The sequence below is a fragment of the Ovis canadensis genome, chromosome 15, assembly GCF_042477335.2.
Source record: "Ovis canadensis isolate MfBH-ARS-UI-01 breed Bighorn chromosome 15, ARS-UI_OviCan_v2, whole genome shotgun sequence".
Classification (NCBI taxonomy): domain Eukaryota; kingdom Metazoa; phylum Chordata; class Mammalia; order Artiodactyla; family Bovidae; genus Ovis; species Ovis canadensis.
In genome coordinates, this window is record NC_091259.1 from 70,669,450 (window position 1) to 70,689,807 (window position 20,358).

General features: G+C 35.1%; 1 protein-coding gene across 2 annotated transcripts in view; it reads left to right on the top strand.

The window, feature by feature from the left end:
• The window catches only part of QSER1 (glutamine and serine rich 1), a 78,510-nt gene extending 63,788 nt beyond the window's left edge, over nt 1-14,722 (top strand). For both annotated transcript variants that reach the window (XM_069554687.1, XM_069554688.1), the window contains exons 9-13: nt 216-353; nt 2,603-2,700; nt 5,879-6,031; nt 9,629-9,724; nt 10,976-14,722. In XM_069554687.1, the coding sequence (XP_069410788.1) occupies nt 216-353; nt 2,603-2,700; nt 5,879-6,031; nt 9,629-9,724; nt 10,976-11,116 (626 nt within the window). In that variant the 3' untranslated portion in view covers nt 11,117-14,722. The remainder of the gene's footprint in view (nt 1-215; nt 354-2,602; nt 2,701-5,878; nt 6,032-9,628; nt 9,725-10,975) is intronic.
• The last annotated feature ends 5,636 nt before the right edge of the window (nt 14,723-20,358 follow it).

Sequence of the window (20,358 nt, forward strand, 5' to 3'; positions counted from 1 at the left end):
TTTGTTTTCAAAGCTCTCCAGTGATTTTGATAGGCACAACCAGCTTTGAGAATCTCTCATTCGAAATGTTTTTAAAAGCAGAGTGGGAGAACCTTGACTTTGAAGAAGTTTTATCTATAACCGTTTATTTGCTTATGGGTAACTTGCTGTTGGGTAATGTGTTTTTAAAATTGTCAGAAAGGAATATTTAATATTTCCTCTTTTCTCCCTCCCAGAGTTTAATCCTCCAGCTCCTTTTGTCACTCGTTTTTTGAACACAAGAGCAATGAAGGAAACCTTTAAGAGTTACATGGAATTGCTTGTCAGCATTGCTTTGGATCCTGACACAATGCAAGCCTTAGAGAAGAGCAATGGTACAGTTTGCTAAGTCATACTTTCTTGGCAGTACTTTCCAGATCTTTTTCATTCTTCTCTGTTAGTTGTATGTTTAATATGTGGTTTTTGTGATATATCCTATATGTTGTCAGCTAATAAACTGTTGGTATCTTGGTTCTGTAAATACAGCTTTATATTTCATAGGATCATAGCTTTTCATGAAGTGTTTGAATAGTTGAACAATTTTATATTAAATGTATTTTTATTGATTTCTACTCATGAGAATACTCCAGTATTGCCTGGAGAATTCCATGGACAGGAGCCTGGTGGGCTACAGTCCTTGGGGTCAAGAAGTGTTGGACACGACTAAGTGACTACCCACCTACTAGTTTCTTTAAATCCTAGAATCTTTTTCATCCTCATTACATTTCACTAAGTATCTATATTATGTAGAAGATCCAGATTTCAATCAATTTTTATATTTCTGTTTTCTAATAATTGGAAAGATGAAGCAGATAACAGTGGTATAAAGATTAAATTGTATATTCATGTCCAGTAAAAGATACATCACAGAGTAAATATTTTCTAATCAGTTAGTAGTAAAACCATAAATGCCTTGGATTATATTTATTAATATTATTCCTTTTTTACTCTTTCTCTAGTAACTTTTTCTTCTGGTATAGTAGGGATGAAATTGCCATATGAAATAAGCTGATAATTCATATATCTAATGTTGCTTACTAATATTTACCCTTCAGCTACTACAGCTTTCACCAGGGACAGTTAAGAGAATGAAAGGATTAATGAGCCAGTTTCCATTATCCTTCTATCAGAATGAGTTGAACAAGTGTAAGATCAAAAAGATAGTAACAATGAATAAATAGTAACAATATACTTCAACAGCAGTGCCTAATGATATAAATTGTTTTATTATTTTCATATATACTTTGACATACATTATTCCCCATAATCCCAGAACATCTTAGCCATTTTTGGAGTAAAGACAATAAGGCTCAAAAAGGTTAAGTGACATGCTTATTAAGAGCTCCCAACTTGCAAGTAGCAGCTGCTACTGCTAAGTTGCTTCAGTTGTGTCCGACTCTGTGTGACCCCATAGACTTCAGCCCACCAGGCTCCCCCATCCCTGGGATTCTCCAGGCAAGAATATAGGAGTGGGGAAAAAGGATTAAATCCAAAGTCTTCTAATTTCTAGTCTTGCTTTTTTGATCATATAATCAGAAACAGTAACAAAGAGCTTGCAAGTATTTTCTCTGTCAATCAGAACTCCTTGCATCATAAAATACATATTTCTTAATAGTGGTCATTTCTAGGTAGTTGTATTTTAAATGATTTTTTTCCTATTATATATTTTTTTAATTTTTCTCCATTTAAAATGAAGGGTATAGATTTTAATGGTTCTATTTCAAAACAATCCACAAATGTTTAAAACTTGTTTTTGTAAAATGTAAATTTTGAATAGACTTAATCACTGCTAGAAAGATAAAATGAAAGCTATCAGGTATGTTGTGGTGACTTTGAACAGCGTTCCTTACTGAGAGCTTTTTCTTCAACTTAAGGAAAGTATTCTTTTGCTGGTCTCTGTGCTTGTGATTATTGTCCAGATATAAAGAGTCATTTTATTTAGCTATGAAATTAGTAACCAGATTCTGAGGGTTTATATATACATTTTCAGAAAGGTCATTAAAGATAATTAGTATTATAAAATGCTGCTATGCTGATAAATTTTTAGTAACCTAAACTATTTACTACAGCACCAAAAGTAATTAATTTATACCCTGAGTGTATTTTTCTTCTTCTAAAATAACTATATGGACTCTTTCCTTGTGTATTTGAAAGTGAATTTTGACTATTTTTTTTGCCCCCTTATCCTTTGCCCCATTGTATAGTGAATTAAGAATATCATACTCAGTATTTTATTTAAAAATGTTTAATGTTAAATTTATGATTTGAAATATTGTTTACTTGGTAAATGAAGTATGGAGAGATTAGGCAGTTTGACCATTTGTTGATCAAGTCTAATGCTGGGGTTAAAACCCAGGGCTTCTGTTTTCTCATCATAGTATGCTGCTGCTTTCTCAATTAGCTATTGTAAACTTTTTTTTAAAGCTAACTTTTAAAAAAAACCTTGTGTGCAATATTGTTAAATCAATAGTTTACACCATGAATTTAATGTCAGTCTATTAATGTTTTGTGGGAAAGCTGTATTTCTAACAAGGTTTTGTGTTGATAGTTCATCCTATTACAACAAATTCTTATGTTGTTTTAGATGAGCTACTTTTGCCTCATATGAAAAAAATAGATAGCATGCTGAATGATAACCGGAAGAGACTTCTTTTGAATCTTCATTTGGATCAGTCATTCAAGGTATTTCCTTCACATGGTTTATTAGCAAACTCAGTGGCAATTATAGTCCTCGACGTAACAGGAAAGAATATTTTGGAAGTCATTCTCAGTTTTATAAAGTTGTCCACCCAACAAAAATTTGATTTTTATTCATTATGAGTCTTGTCTGAACATGTCTTTTTATTTTATTAAGTACATTCTTTATGTTTATCATTTGTTTTTCTTTGCTTAAATTCATTTTTCAGGTTTTTATGTTCATCTTCTGGTGTTTTGTCGCTAAGTGGTGTCTGACTCTTTTGCGACCCCATAGACTGTAACCCACCAGTCTCCTCTGTTCATGGCATTTCCCAGGCAAGAATACTAGAGTGGGTTTGTCATTTCCTTCTCCAGGGGAATCTTCCCAACCCAAGGATCAAACCTGCATTGGCAGGCAGATTTTTTACCACTGAGCTGCCTGGGAAGCCCTTATATTCATGTAGTATTCCTTATATGTAATACTATAATTTTCAAATGTTTTCAAAAATGCTTCCCTTAATCTACTGTATTCCAATCTTGTTTTTCTTTTAACCCTTTTTAAAATTTTCCCATTTCATTGGAAGAGGACATGACAACCCACTCCAGTCAAGAGAAGTGTTTTTTAATACATTTGTATAGCTTTTTTATAAACAGTCTTTATTTTTGAAGCAGTTTTAGGTTCACAGCAAAACTGAACAGAAAGTACAATTTCCATGTATCCCCTGCCCCTACGCATGAATATCCCCCCCCATTACCATCGTCTATCTCCCACAGAACGGCACATTTGCCACAACTGATGAATGTACACTGACACATCACGGTAACCCAAAGTCCATAGTTCACCTTACGATTCATTCTTGTACGTTCCATCAGTTTGGACCAACATACCCACTATCATAGTATCATACAGAGTAGTTTCACTGCCCCCAAATCCTCTGCTTTGTCTGTTCATCCCTTTCCCTCCCCTAACCTCTGGCAATGACTGATCTTTTTACTTTTACTCCATAGTCTTACCTTTTCCAGAATGTCATATAGTTGCAGTATGGTATGTAACTTTTTCAGATTGGCTTCTTTCAGTTACTGATACTCCTCTGCCATGTCTTTTTCATGGCTTAGTAGCTCATTTCTTTTTAGCCTGAATAATACTCCATTGTCTGAATACCCCACAGTTTATACATTCACCTACTGAAGAGCAACTTGGATGCTTCCTAGTCCTGGCAATTACTGCTGTACAAATTTGTGTGAAGGATTATGTGTAGACATAAGTCCTCAAGTCCTTTGGGTGATTTGTATAGCTTTCTCACATCCCTATTTTATCTGAACTCCAGTAAAAGTGAAGATCACTTTCATTTTAGGTAGGTGAAAATTGATGCTCTGAGATTGATTTAGAGGTTGTAGCCAGTTAGTGTGTGTGTGCTCAGTCGTGTCTGACTCTTTGCAACCCCAAGGACTGTAGCCCACCAGGCTCCTCTGTCTATGGGATTTCCCAGGCAAGAATACTAGAGTGAGTTGCCATTTCCTTTCCCAGGGGATCTTCCTGACCCAGGGATTGAACCCACATCTTTCAAGTGTCCTGCATTGGCTGGGAGGCAGGTTCTTTACCACTAGTACCACCTGGGCACCCCAATTAGAGGTTAAATGACACCAAACGCTACTAGTCACCCTATAATCTTCACTGACACACACTTACAGAGGGGAAAAAAGAAATTCAGAAGTTAGTAAGATAATCAGTGCTAAGAATTTGCTCTGCTTACTCCTAATCCAGTATTTTCTGTTTAAATGCTGTCTTCAAGTGAAATAGTTTGTGGGGAGACACTATGTTTTCTGCAGACAATGAAATATTGTCAGATTATGTTCTGTGAATATTTACTAAATCTTACAAATGACCAGTTTTGGCTAACCATTTTAGAAATGTTGAACTATTTCTCTAAAGACTTGTGTTAAAATAAAGCCATCACTTGGAATTTAGTAGACTCAGTAGGTATTTCAATCTTATGCAGTAGTTTATGGTGGACAACTGAAAAATTTTCGTATTCTTGTTTTCGTAGAAAAAACACAAAATTTCTAATTTTGAAATTATAGTTACTTAATGTAAACTGTAAATGGTAATAGTGATGTCTATGATAGATAATTTTCATTTATAGCAATTTGTATTTCAAAGCCAAAATATACACACAGTATTAAAAGTAAGAATGATGTGATATAAAATACTACAAATAGTAGATTATAAAAGATTTTATTTTTAGAAATATTTACTACTATTTCCCATGATGATTTTGATAATTTTAGGAATCTTAAAGCCTTTTGAAGTTAATAATTTTTTTTCCTCTGAAATACATTTATTTCCAATCATCTTGAGCATCTTGTTATTAGAGAAGTCGTTAAATTTTCTGCTTTCATCTCCATCCCATTGTTTCTAAATTTAGAATCCATTTTTGTCTTTAAGTTCCATTTGTTATAAGGAGTAATTCTGGGTCCAGAATTTTTCAAACTTGAGCGTGTTTTATATGGAAAGCACTAGAGTATATAGTAAAAGCACAAATAATCTAAGAAAGAGAATGAAGCTAGAAACTAATAGCTCATTCTGATAGAGAATGCTGAAAGTTCTGTTGTTTCTATTAAATGAAACAGTTCACTTCTACACTTTTGCTTTAAAAATTAAGTTATTTGTTTAAGAAATGTAATGTGACCCCTGTTTGAGGGGTCACAGTACTAGGTGCTTGGGAACCGATACAGAATTTGGAAAAGAGTGACCTTGAAGGTTGAAACTGTTTATAAACAGATGAAACTTATAGCTGTCCTTTCCCTTGACTTGAAGCCTAAGAGACAACACTAAAAGGAACACTCTGCCTCATTCAGGAGTCTCTACAGTGTCACATGCTGTTGCTTAAATCAGGTCATAATGTTAGCTCATATCCAAGGGTGGGAAAACAGGTTCTATATCTTGATGGGAGGAGCTCCCACGAATTTGTGGCCATGTTTAACACCACATGTATGTTTGTGTATGTATGTAGGCACATATTGTATATATTTACCACACCCCATCAGTAACCCCCACATATATTTTTTGTGTATATATGTACATGTATGATTATACTTTTATATTAAAAAATAAATTTTCAATAGCTGGAGGTAGTCAAGCTCACGTTTTTCTAACATCAGTTATTCTTGCTTTATTCTCAAGAATGCCTTGGAAAGTTTTCCCGAACTAACAATAATTACTCGAGACTCTAAAGCAAAAAGTGGGGGATCTGCTATTTCTAAAATCAAAATGAATGGCAAAGCTTATAATAAAAAAACTCTAAGAACTTCTAAAACAACTACTAAATCTGCACAAGTAAGTATATATTGACTGATGTAATTACAGATTTTTCACTTGTTAATATAAATCCTACTTAAGACATTGAAAGGGGCAAGTTTTTTTAATTTTATCTTTTTTAAATTATGAAAGTATGATAATACATTTACAGGAGACTTGGAAAATACAGAACAAGGTTACATATGGTTCTACTATATATGACAATTATTTTTTAAGTAGATAAATTAAGATTTTTAGTTGGAGTTTCAATATCAGACTCTCAAAAATTAATAGAATCAATATACAGAGAAGTAGAAGAATATAGTAGACCTGAAAAGCACTGTGAACCAATTCAATATAATTAAGATTTATTCAGTTTTCACACAACAATAGGATACAAACTCTATACAAGATTCCATAGGCTATAAACTAGGAGACACTGAAACATATCTAGGGACATAAAACGGGGTGCAAAAATTTAATGGTCTAAAGGTATTGAAATCGTATAGCATCTGTCTTCTTATTACTGTGAAATTGTGTTAGAAATCAATATCAAAAGATATTTGAAAAAAATCCATGTTTTTTCAAGTGCAGTGTGACATTTACTGAGAGAGATCTTCGACTTAGCTATCGAAAGTCTCAATAAAATTGGACTGAGCCAACAGGAATTTGCTGTATGGATCAGGAAACTCAAACAGGGGCTCTGTATCAACCTAGAGGGGTGAGATGGGAAGAGAGGTGGGAGGGAGGTTCAAAGGGGAGAGGATATATGTATATCTATGGCCAATTCATGTTGAGGTTTGACAGAAAACAACAGAATTCTGTAAGGCAATTACCCTTCAATAAAAAGTAAATTAAAAAAAAATTAGACTGAGAAAAAACACAGAGTGATTGCAAGGAAGAAAGCATTTAAATGAGAAGTTAATATTAAAGATACTTTAAACAAAATCTCTTATATTTGGAAATTAAGTATCCACTTTTAAATGATGGGTATATCTAAGACGCTATAGCAAGGAAAATTAGAAAATATTTGTAATAGAATGAAAGTGAAAAGAGAATTGACCAGAATTTGTTGCATGCAACAAATGAGCAGCTGAAGCTGCTCAGTGCGATTAAACACAGTATGGAGTCTTCACTAAGGTATGAAAACAAATAATGGACACTAGCATAAACTTTTCTGAAATTTGGATACTGGAAAAGCAGGAGAGCTCCAGAAAAACATCTATTTCTGCTTTATTGACTATGCCAAAGCCTTTGACTGTGTGGATCACAATAAACTGGAAAATTCTTACAGAGATGGGAATACCAGACCACCTGACCTGCCTCTTGAGAAACCTGTATGCAGGTCAGGAAGCAACAGCTAGAACTGGACATGGAACAACAGACTGGTTCCAAATAGGAAAAGGAATATGTCAAGGCTGCATATTGTCACCCTGCTTATTTAACTTCTATGCAGAGTACATCATGAGAAACGCTGGGCTGGAAGAAGCACAAGCTGGAATCAAGATTGCCGGGAGAAATATCAATAACCTCAGACATGCAGATGACACCACCCTTATGGCAGAAAGTGAAGAGGAACTAAAAAGCCTCTTGATGAAAGTGAAAGAGGAGAGTGAAAAAGTTGGCTTAAAGCTCAACATTCAGAAAACTAAGATCATGGCATCTGGTCCCATCACTTCATGGGAAATAGATGTGGAAACAGTGTCAGACATTATTTTTTGGACTCCACAATCCCTGCAGATGGTGATTGCAGCCATGAAATTAAAAGATGCTTACTCCTTAGCATATTGAAAAGCAGAGATATTACTTTGCCAACAAAGGTCCGTCTAGTCAAGGCTATGGTTTTTCCAGTGGATGTGAGAATTGGACTGTGAAGAAAGCTGAGCGCCGAAGAATTGATGCTTTTGAACTGTGGTGTTGGAGAAGATTCTTGAGAGTCCCTTGGACTGCAAGGAGATCCAACCAGTCCATTCTAAAGGAGATCAGTCCTGGGTGTTCTTTGGAAGGACTGATGCTAAAGCTGAAACTCCAGTACTTTGGCCACCTCTTGCGAAGAGCTGACTTACTGGGAAAGACCCTGATGCTGGGAGGGATTGGGGGCAGGAGGAGAAGGGGATGACAGAGGATGAGATGGCTGGATGGCATCACCGACTCGATGGACATGAGTTTGAGTGAGCTTCGGGAGTTGGCGTGGCGTGCTGCGATTCATGGGGTCACAAAGAGTCAGACATGACTGAGCTACTGAACTGAAAACAAGCAAATGTTTTACTCTGTTGTTAAATGTGAAGTGTGTTCAGGAGGAATGAGAACTTCTCTGGTGTAGGGAGCAGAGTCTCATTCTTTGTTTTTCTCCATTGCTTAGCACAGTATCTGGCATATAGTGAATGCTCACAAATTTTCTAAATGAGACTGATAATTATTCCATGCTTATATTTTTAATATTTTTGTATGTCATTGAATACAAATGCATAACAGATAAATGAGTATGCACACATTGCATAAGAATCAGTATTCTATATCTATAAAATTATTAAACTTGGAATTCATTTATTTTCAAACATAGTCTAAGTTATTTGCCATTTCAGAAAGTAGTTTAGCGACCTAGCGATTACCCATCAAAAATGCGTTTTGTAGAAACATTCATAAATACATAAAACCATATGCCTTTGCTCATTGTAAAATTGTTTGTAAGAACAATTCCAAATACATATCACCAGTGTGAGACTGAATAAAGAGCTACCGAGATAATGTAATACTATGTACTTTTAAAAAGAAGAGAGAGATTCAGTCTTTCAATAAAAAATTTTTTACTTCCTATAGTTAGTTCAGTCACTCAGTCATGTCCGACTCTTTGTGACCCCATGAATCTCAGCACGCCAGGCCTCCCTGTCCATCACCAACTCCCGGAGTTCACCCAAACCCATGTCCATCAAGTCAGTGATGCCATCCAGCCATCTCATCCTCTGTCGTCCCGTTCTCCTCCTGCCCCCAATCCCTCCCAGCATCAGAGTCTTTTCCAATAAATCAACTCTTCGTATGAGGTGGCCAAAGTATAGCTTCCCCAATATAGTTCTGAGTATTAAGAATACAACAGTGAAAAATGATCCAAAATCCTTGCCCTCAATTTCTGTGGGGGAGTGAGGGCAGTGCTTAATCAATTGAAAGATACCCAAGTTTTCTTTAGGTTAAAAAAGTTATGAAAATTAAAATTGTGGAACAATATGTGCAGTATGAACTCCTTCCCATTACAAAAATTAGTGTTATTAATATATGTTATACTTGGGCGAAACATGGAAGAATATATTACATGCTGTTAACATTGTTTACCTCTGAAACAAGACATAGAATTCTTTTACCTTATAAGTCATCTTTTATGTTTACTGTTCAAACTTTTCTATAATGTTTAACTTTTTGGAAATAGTATACTTACATGCAGAAAAAAATAATAAAGATTTTTAAATATGATTTAAATTCTAATTTTGAATAAGCATCTTGTCCATATTAATACATATTAATACTAGCCATATAAGTCTTTTAAGATTTGCATTGAGAGTTTTGCTCTAACATTTTCATAAAAGTATTCTTAGTTCAGATGCTCCATGAAATAAATGTGTATAAATTCTTTTCTTTTTATAGGAGTTTGCTGTTGATCCAGAGAAAATACAGTTGTATTCTTTGTATCATTCACTCCACCATTATAAATATCATGTTTATCTGATATGTAAAGATGAGGTAATTACTTTTTTTGTCTTCTTAAAAAGGAAATGTATGTTTTCCTGAACTTTAAGAAGATTGTAGCTACAATATTTTTATATGTAAGTTTTAAATGTTGCGTTCCATTTACAGCTACTACAAAATATTGGCTCCATTCCCTGTGTTATACAGTATATCCTCATAGTCTGTCTTGCACCCAGTAGTTCATACCTTCCACTCTCTGACCCCTGTATTTCCCCTCCCCCTCCCACTGGTAACCACTAGTCTGTTCCCTAGATCTGTGAATCTGCTGCTTTTGTTGGATGTTCTAATTAGCTGCAGTATTTTTGAATGCCTTAAAAAGAATTGTTAGAAATAATTTTTAAAAATATGCGTCTATGCTATCTCTGTTAAATGCTGTGCTCAGATTAATCTGAGGCTCATTGCTTCTCATAGGACCTGTGAGTGGTAATGTTTTTGAGCTGTTATATTTGTTTTACATTGCCATGATAAATGGCACTTTATTGCATTTTCTTCTCTCACAATATATAATCATCCTGTTTAATTAATTCATTTTAGTCACTGCTTTGAATATCTTACTGTCCTCTTTATCACCAGAATGGCCTTATCCCACTTAATTGCAGAGAAATGGGGGTTTCGCCCCTTGGCGTGAAGAAATTATAGTTAAAATTTAATTGTATATTTTCAGTATCATAATTTAAGTTGCTCAGAAATTATATATGACCATACCACTTGATGGATGGGATATAAGGATTAACCTCAGGGATTAAATGGTTGTACACAGTAACCTTTTTTGACAAGCATTATCAGTTTTTTAATTTAAAAGGCTTAAGTGGCTCAAGGCTGTATAATCATGTATTTTATAATGATCTGGTATGGAAAAATGTACATAAATCTAAAATCTGTCTAGCAAAGGAGAAAGTAAGTATGGTCACACAGCATATGTTGGGTATTTTTACAATGCTCTGGAATGCAGGAACTGACCCCAAAATTTGTTATTCCACTTTTAACACAATTGGACGGAATTGAGAAAGTTTGAACCACTTCTCCTAGCCTTCCTCCTTCCCCACTTGGAGCCGACAATGATAGGATTAGACCATTCAGATTTATGTGAGATAGTCATTCTCTGCAGATGGAATTTTTAAAAAAAATCAGTATTTGGCAAATTTTTAAATCCTCTTTTCATTCAGGATAGAGAAACAGTGAGCCTTTGTGAAGAGCTTATAAAGTGATAAGTATAAACTAATTTAGTATTTCTTTTCATTTTAGATTTCTTCTGTGCAGAAAAAAAATGAAGATTTAGGACAGGAAGAAATTGTGCAGCTTTGTATGAAAAATGTTAAATGGGTAGAAGACCTATTTGAAAAATTTGGAGAACTTTTAAATCATGTACAGCAGAAATGTTCCTAACATTGCCACAAAAATTCCATCTTATTTTCTGGCACTAATGAGATGGCAGAGGCAGGTGGTCAAAGGGGGGCTCTGGAGACCTCAGATAATTGAATGTCAAGCAGTGGTCTTATGTAGGCACACCTGCTTTGACCATGAACTTGCATCGTGGCCTCTGCTAAAGGACAGTGGTGCTGCCAAGGAAGTCAGTCCTTTGGAAATGAACCTGAATGTCACCGTGTTTTTATCCTGATGAATGATTTTTCTATTTTGTAAACCGTTGGGTAACTGAGTTTTATTTTCAGAAATGTTTTTTGACAAATGATGAAGCATGCACTAAATATAATTTTTCTTTATTGCTAGAGAGATAACACTTAAGTAACTTGATTATTTTTTTCCTGACTCTGACCAAACACCAGAATGAAAGAGAAGTGGCAGAAAGCATATGTTTATCTTCATGTCTGACCACAAAACGGAAAGTATTGTACATTATGTAAGCAGATCTGGTGTGACATGACATTCTGTATGAGAATATCATCAGTTTAAAAATGTAAAATTCAGAAACGGCATTCTGCTTTATGAACTTTTACTCTTAACATGTTCAGGAAACTGGATGTGGAATTGGTGCAATTCTATGACTGCTTTTTGTGTCAAATTATATGGTGATGAAAAAACAATGACATACTATTTTCCCTATCTCAAAAGAAAAGTATTTTCCTTTATACCATTTTTCCTTTGGAAAAATTTTCAATTGTACATTTTATTTCACTAATAGTTGTATTTTTCACAAGGAAAATGTTGTGGTTATAATTATGTTTGATGTATCTATACTACACTTTTCATTATTTTCAGTAAATCTTATTTAGTTATATGTTGAATTTCTATTGTGAATTTATCTTGAGGTAACCCTCTTTGTTTATACAGATTTACTTCAGTGTTTTCCAGAATATGCATTCAGTACTAGAATTAGTTTAGCTTTATAAATGGGGTTGTGTTAGACACTGCAGTCATTTTCTGATTCGTGAAAATAAATTTCTTAGTAAACTAGCACTTGGTTAACTGATTTGTCAAAATTAAAATTAACCACATTCTACATTTTGAAGAATAAAATTTGTAACTAGACGACATGCAGTGTTAAACACAGCCAACCTGACTCTTAGAACTGGAAGCGGTAGAGTCCTCCTTTTGGTGCCTTTCCAACCTTTATACATGCTATTGTAGCTCTCTTTAGTTGGATAGCTAGTGTTTCTTCAAGTAGTTTAGCTGAGACCGTGAATGTATTAGGTTCAACATGACCTTCTGTTTTTATTTCTGTTTGCCAACAGGATGCCTTATGTGTTTGAGAAAAATTTTTTTACTAGTGTCCCAGTGATCTTCTTTTTTAGGATTCTAAAGAAGTTGTTAATCATCATACTCGTGTTTATTTTACCACCATTTAGTGCCTTAAGTCCTATCAAAAAAGCAGTGTTACTGCTCCATGCCCAAGTAAGACATGCTGACGAGGCTATTGCTGGTGTCTTTATTTTGAGTTAACAGGCCAACTTCTTACACTTAAAACCTCGGTAAATTGGCAAAGAATTAAAGATAGCATGTAACTTGATTTGAGAATCAAACAAAGTAGCATTGGGTGGAAATGGAGTATTTGAGTTCAGCTTACATATTTATTTCTGACGGTTATCTTATTGAAAGCAATAATCCTTAATCTACCAATCCTTATACCTGCTATTAGATAAGACAGAAGATAGAAATTCCTCTCAAGAATTAAATGTTCCATTTCTGAACATTTAGGCAGCTTATTTTGAAAGCAAAAGTAACTTATTAGATTCATTTTGCCTAACTCCAATAAGAGAGTATCAGCACTGAGAGCAGCATAACATTAATTTCACTAAGTGGAGAAAAGTAGGAAGCAGCCATATTTCTTTCTGATACTGACTCTGGACAGAATTGGTTTCTTTTCATTTCCAAAGTGCAGAGTAGAGAACTACATCATCTAATGTAGGATTGTAAGTACACATCTTTATGTTACTTCCCACAGCTTATTTCCCTGAATCATTAATGATTTAAACATTTTTAAAAGCCATTCTGCATTTAGGTAACTCTTGAAGTACAAGTTTGAAATCACTAGCCACATTTCCTTCATCATAAGGCCCATGGAAAACAGAGACATTCCTTGTTTCCTGTAGAAAATAATTCCATTTCCTTTTCAACTGCAGTTGCCTTTCAGCTGTTTGCAGTTGTATTCATATTAGAAAACAAGTGTTCTCATTAAACCAGAGGCCAAGTCTATGATACTGCCTGAAGGAAACTCAGTTACTTTGCACCATCTTCTCTCATTTGATCCATATAGCATAGGCAAAGACATCAAACTCAGGCCTTCGTGAAGTGGGACTATTACTATGACATCCACACACAAGTCCTTTCTTTGTATGAAATTGAATAGATACCTGGCTGGTTAGCATTCACATTCCTTGCCAGGGAGTTTGAAATGTGTAATATAGAAATAAGCTTAGGTCATAGATAGAGTTCAAGAGATAAAGCACATATTGCCACAATCCAGGAAAACGTTTTTAAGAAAGATTGGATTTTTGTACCTACAGAAACCTAGACACAATTTACTATTTTTTAAAAAATTGTTTTGTTTTGGTATTTACTCCTAGTTCAGATTAGTGGAGAAGGAAATGGCAACCCACTCTAGTATTCTTGCCTGGAGAATCCCATGGACAGAAGAGCCTGGTGGGCTACAGTCCACGGGGTCGCAAAGAGTCAGACACGACTGAGCGACTTCACTTCAGATTAGTGGTTAGAGAAGGGGCCTCCTTATTCCCATTTTCATGATGACTTAGTTTCTACTTAATTGACCTAATGAAGTCATAAATTTATAATGACAAATTATAGTAAACAATAGAAACTACCCACTTTTGTATTATACTATCAAATAGAAAACGATGAGATAGAAAAATCTAAATTTTAAATGGCTTAGAAAATATTCAGATTATCTTTAAATTTCTAAATTTCATCTAATTTCTAAAACAAAATTATAGGTGAAAATTATAGGTGACTCATACATCCCTTACTGTATTTCAAAGTCTCAGTTTCCTTTTAATATATGTATTTATTTTTGTTAAAGCAGCTATTTTCCAACCTGTGACTTTGGAGATATACCCATAAAACTAATATGGCATCAGGGTTATTGAATCAGCTTTGGGTCCCAGAAGTTGCTTCAGATGTGCACGTTGTGAATTTTATTGTATCTATAGAATATAATTTTTGTTTTAAACTGTAGTTTTCTCAGAAATACTTTTCAAAGAGTGAAAAATTCCAGGATAACTGCTTCTGTGTCAATTACACTTGACACATAACTGCACAAATGAACAATGTACACTATTGGTTGTACATTAACTTACATGTACGACTTTCGGCATCTGTGTTCACAAATGCATGTTTTTGCAAATCACCATTATTTATGTGACAATAATTGAGGTTAAGGTTACAAGGAAACCTGCATTTGTAGTCCAGAGTTTTAAGTGGTCCATAATACAATGTACGGAAATGTGAAAGACAATTTTGTATATTTGTTTGTTACTAACTCAGATCATTAAAATGAAAACAATTTTTTAAACAACAAAATCAGAATGTTTTGGGGTTTGGTTCTTTTGTTTTTAAGAGTTGAAAACTGAGGTATTGTATTGTTCTTGTATCATCATGCTATAGATTCAGCACGTATTATGAAGTCCTAAATAATTAGGTACAAATGGTAAGGGGCCACCCATCATTTTCTCAAATGATTGTCAATGTTTGATGAATTATTCAGCTTCAGCTGACAATATCAGAGAGTACTTAGGACTTTCTGTGTTGAGATATGACTCTTACCCTTTCTCCTTCTATAAAGAAGTATAAATTCTGTAATTTCTAAGTTTTATTTGAAAACAATGCATAGCTAGAAGCAATTGCTAATATCCAGATACTTTTAATTATCTATGTAAACTGTTGAGTAGGTAAAAAAGAATTTTGTCTTGACTGATCCTTTGCTTTTCAAAATAGTAACATTTTGCCTTTACTTTTATGTAAATATTTTAAAATGTTAAGTATTTCAATGAAAAACATTGTCAGCATATTTGCTAGGTTTTAATTAGTCTTGAATATTATAAAGCACTTTTCATTCCTTGGTTTATTTTACATAGTACAGAAATAAGACTTTATCAAAAAAGCTTTAGATGTGTCTGACTGTTTGCAACCCCATTGACTGCTGCACCCATCTTTTTAAAAATACACTTTATATCTCAGAGAAGATCTCTTAAACTCAGTTATTTAAGGTGACCTTCTCAAGGAAAATGTGAAAGAGGATACTTCTTTGTACAGAAATAAATTGAAGAATACGAAAAATATATTTTAAAAAGATACAAATCACTCTCTGCTTAATCTTGACATCAGCCTAAAACACATTCTTAATTTTCAGTATGGGCTGAGTCACAAGATTTAAGCTTTATTGCATTGTCCCTTTTCGGTGGTATGGCTTTAAGTAAATTCCTAAATTTCAGAGACACTCATGTTTAAATGAAAATTGAAAGGCACATTCCTAAGTGAAACAAATTATCTGGATTATTGATCAACTTAGGTTACGTATGTATCTTTCTTAGGTTAGCATGAATAATTTAGAACTGACTGGTTTCAAATGAAAGGAAGATACAATTACCTATTAGCCTATTGTTAAGCCTTATCTATTTTGTGATGTTAACAGTAGTTAAAAAATTGTAAGAATAGCTTATGTTTTACTTAATTTACCTATGATATATAGTATATTGTTTTCCCTCAAATACAGATTTTCTTTTTATTTTGCTCCTTACAGTGTTTAAGGCAAAATGAAAATCATTTAAGACTTAGAGTTGAAAATAATGGACATAGTGGGAATATTTTCTTAAATTGCAGCCAAAATTATCTTTCTCCTGTCCTTCCCCTCTTTACAGCCTTTCCATGACTTTTCATTGCCTTTAGCCCAGACTGTCACAGTCTACAAGGAAAGAACAGTTCTTTCCCCATTGTGTCACAGGCGTAAGGAACATGTAGGTTTTTCTTGCCTTCATGTTCCCTCTGCTAAACTATTCATCTCAATCTTCAGATTTCACTTTAACATCATTTTTGTTTAATCAGAGTAGGTTGGTTTTTTTTTTTGAAGTATAATTGAGTTCCAATGTTGTATTAATTTCTGTTGTACAGTAAAGTGACTCAGTTATATATAAATATACACTTTTTAATATTTTTCCATTATAGTTTATCCCAGGATATTGAATATAGTTCCCTGTGCTATACAGTAGGATGTTGTTGTCCATCAACTCTATATGTAATAGTTTGTATCTCCTGACCCCAAGCTCCCAGTGTCTCCCTGCCCCACTCCCCTCCCCCCTTGGCAATCACAAATCTGCTCTCTATATGAGTCAGTTTCCGCCTCATAGGTTCACCTGTGTCGTATTTTAGATGACATGTAGAAGTCATATCATATGGTATTTGTCTTTCTCTTGACTTAATATGATAATCTCTAGTTGCATCTTGCTGCTGCAGATGGCATTATTTCATTCTTTTTATGGCTGAGTAGTATTCTGTTGCATATGTATGTACCACAGCTTCTTTATCCATTCATCTGTTGATGGATGTTTAGGTTGCTTCCATATCCTGGCTATTGTAAGTAGTGCTGCATAAACACTGGGGTGCGTGTGTTTTTGAATTATGGTTTCTTCTGGGTATATGCCCAGGAATGGGTTTGCTGGATCATATGGCAACTCTAATTTTAGTTTTTAGCCTGTAACAATTTACATTCCTACCAGCAGTGTAGGAGGGTTCTCTTTTTTCCACACCCTCTTCAGATTTACTGTTTGTGGATTTTTCTCTTTTTTTTTATTTTTATTGAGGTGTATTTGATTTATAATGTTATATTAGTTTCAGGTGTATAGCAAAGTGAATCTATTACTTATATATATGTATATCCACACATATATATTCAGTTCAGTTCAGTTGCTCAGTCGTGTCCAACTCTTTGGGACCCCGTGGACTACAACACACCAGGCTTCCCTCTCCATCACCAACTCCCAGAAGCTGCTCAAACTCATGTCTGTCGAGTCGGTGAGGCCATCCAACCATCTCATCCTCTGTTGTCTCCTTCTCCTCTCTTCAGTCTTTCCCAGCATCAGGGTCTTTTCAAATGAGTCAGTTCTTCACATCAGGTGGCCAAAGTATTGGAGTTTCAGCATCAGTCCTTCCAATGAATATTCAGCATTGATTTGCTTTAAGATGGGCTGGTTTGATCCCTTTGTAGTCCAAGGGACTCAAGAGTCTTCTCCAACACCACAGTTCAAAACCATCAATTCTTCAGTGCTCAACTTTCTTTATAGTCCAGCTCTCACATCCATACATGACTACTGGAAAACCCATAGCTTTGTAATATGCTGTCTAGGTCGGTCATAACTTTTCTTCCAAGGAGCAAGCGTCTTTCAATTTCATGGCTGCAGTCACCATCTGCAGTGATTTTGGAGCCCAAAAACTAAAGTCTGTCATTGTTTCCATTGTTTCTCCATCTATTTAATATGGAATGATGGGACCGGATGCCATGATCTTAGTTTTCTGAATGTTGAGTTTTAAGCCAGCTTTTTCACTCTCTCACTTCCATCAAGACGCTCTTTAGTTCCTCTTCACTTTCTGCCATAAGGGTGGTGTCATTTGCATAACTGAGGTTATTGATATTTCTCAATAATCTTGATTCCAGCTTGTGCTTCATCCAGCCCAGCAGTTCACATGATGTACTCTGCATATAAGTTAAGTAAGCAGGGTGACAATATACAGCCTTGATGTATTCTTTTCCCAGTCTGGAACAAGTCTGTTGTTCCATGTCCAGTTCTGATGGTTGCTTCTTGACCTGCATACAGATTTCTCAGGAGGCAGGTCAGGTGGTCTGGTATTCTCATCTCTTGATGGATTTTGTTGTGGTCTAAGGCTTTGGTGTAATCAATAAAGCAGAAGTAGATGTTTTCCTGAAATTTTCGCTTTTTCAATGATCCAACGGATGTTGGCAATTTGATCTCTGGTTCCTCTGCCTTTTCTAAAACCAGCTTGAACATCTGGAAGTTCATGGTTCATGTATTGCTGAAGCCTGGCTTGGAGAATTTTGAGCATTACTTTGCTAGTATGTGAAATGAGTACAGTTGTGTGGTAGTTTGAACATTCTTTGGCATTGCCCTTCTCTGGGATTGGAATGAAAACTGACCTTTTCCAGTCCTGTGGCCACTGCTGAGTTTTCCAAATTTGCTAGCATATTGAGTACAGCATTTTAACAGCATCATCTTTTTAGGATTTGAAATAGCTCCACTGGAATTCCATCACCTCCACTAGCTTTGTTCATAGTGATGTTTCCTAAAGCCCACTTGCCTTCACATTCCAGGATGTCTGGCTTTAGGTGAGTGATCATACCATTGTAGTTGTCTAGGTCATGAGATCTTTTTTGTACAGTTCTTCTGTGTAATCTTGCCACCTTTTCTTAATGTCTTCTGCTTCTGTTAGGTTCATACCATTTCTGTCCTTTATTGTGCCCATCTCCTATACATACATACATATATGTATATATATATACACACATATACTTTTTTAGATTCCTTTCCCATAGGCCATTACAGAGTGTCGAATAGAGTTCCGTTTGCTATAAATAGGTCCTTGCTAGTTACTTATTTTATATATAGTAATGTCTGTGTGTCAATCCCAGTCTCCCCATTTATCCCTCCTACACCTTTACCCTCCCCAGTAAACATAGATTTATTTTCTACATCCATTACTCTGTTTTGTAGATAAGTTCATTTGTAGCTTTTTTTAAGATTCCACATACAAGCAGTGTCATATGATATTTGTCTTTGTCTGACTTCATTCAGTATGACATCGTCTGGGTCCATCCATGTTCCTGCAAATGATATGGTTTTATTATTTTTATGGCTAAGTAATATTCCATTGTATATACGTATGATATCTTTATCCATTCCTATGTTGATGGACATTTAGGTTGCATTCATGTTCTGGCTATTGTAAACAGTGCTGCAATTAACACTGGGGTGTGTGTATCTTCAAATTATGGTTTTCTCCAAATATATGCCCAGGAGTGGGTTTGCTGGATCATATGTTAGCTCTATTTTTAGTTTTTTAAGGAATCTCCAAATTATTCTTCATAGTGGCTGGACCAGTTTACATTCCCACCGATAGTGTAAGAGGGTTCCCCTTTCTCTACACCCTCTCCAGCATTTATTGTTTGTAGGTTTTTTTTGATGGCCATTCTGACTAGTATGAGGTGATACCTTTGATTTGCATTTCTCTAATAATAAGTGATAGCATCTTTTCACCATCTGTATGTCTTCTTTGGAGAAGTGTATTCAGACTAGGTTCTAATGCTCCGAACCAGATTCTATGCCCTGTGACTCCTCTAATGTAGGATCTACTGCACTGAGTTGTGGGTGCCTGATCCCGTCATCTGATAATAGGGCCACGTGTGTTGTCTTCACCACTGCCTTCCTAGCATCTAGTGCAATATTTGGTCTAATTAATTTATTTGATGAATAAATAGATACATGAAAGGACGTTACAGGGAACATTAAAAAGGTAAAAACAAATTATATAAATTTGTGCAAGAAAGGTATTCATGATCTTAATAAGCAATAGCAATTGCAACATCAGAAGAAAATACAGTGCTAAGCATTGGTATAATAGGAAAATTGCTGGTATCTTATGAAAAAGTGAAATGCAGCAGCCGTAATTCTCCCCATTTTGCCCTCATGCAGAGTGAGTCCAAGGATGAGGACTTCATGTTCCTGACTTTTGGGCTTGAGACTCTCCAAGACAGAGTAGGGAACAAAGTCCTGGTAAAAATAAATGAATATTTCTGTGAGATGTACTCACTGTGAGCAAACACCCTTGGAAGGAAGGTTCATTACTTGGGGAGGCTTCATGGAAGCAATAATGATTAACTGGAGCCTCAGAGTTTGGGAGGACTTTTAAATGGAGCTGGCTGAAGAAGGCATAATAGTTTGTATTCAGGAGAATGATTTTGTTTCAGTTCTGCCACTAAACTAGCTCTGTCCTCAGGCGTGTCAGGTGAAGCCTAATCTGGATGTTTCCTCATCCTGAAAGTAAGATAAGGAAGTCTTCTAAAGTTGTTACTGTTCTTTGATTCTGGATAGAGAGATTGGACCCAGGTTCGATCCCTGGGTCAGGAAGATCCCCGGGAGAGGGAAATGGCA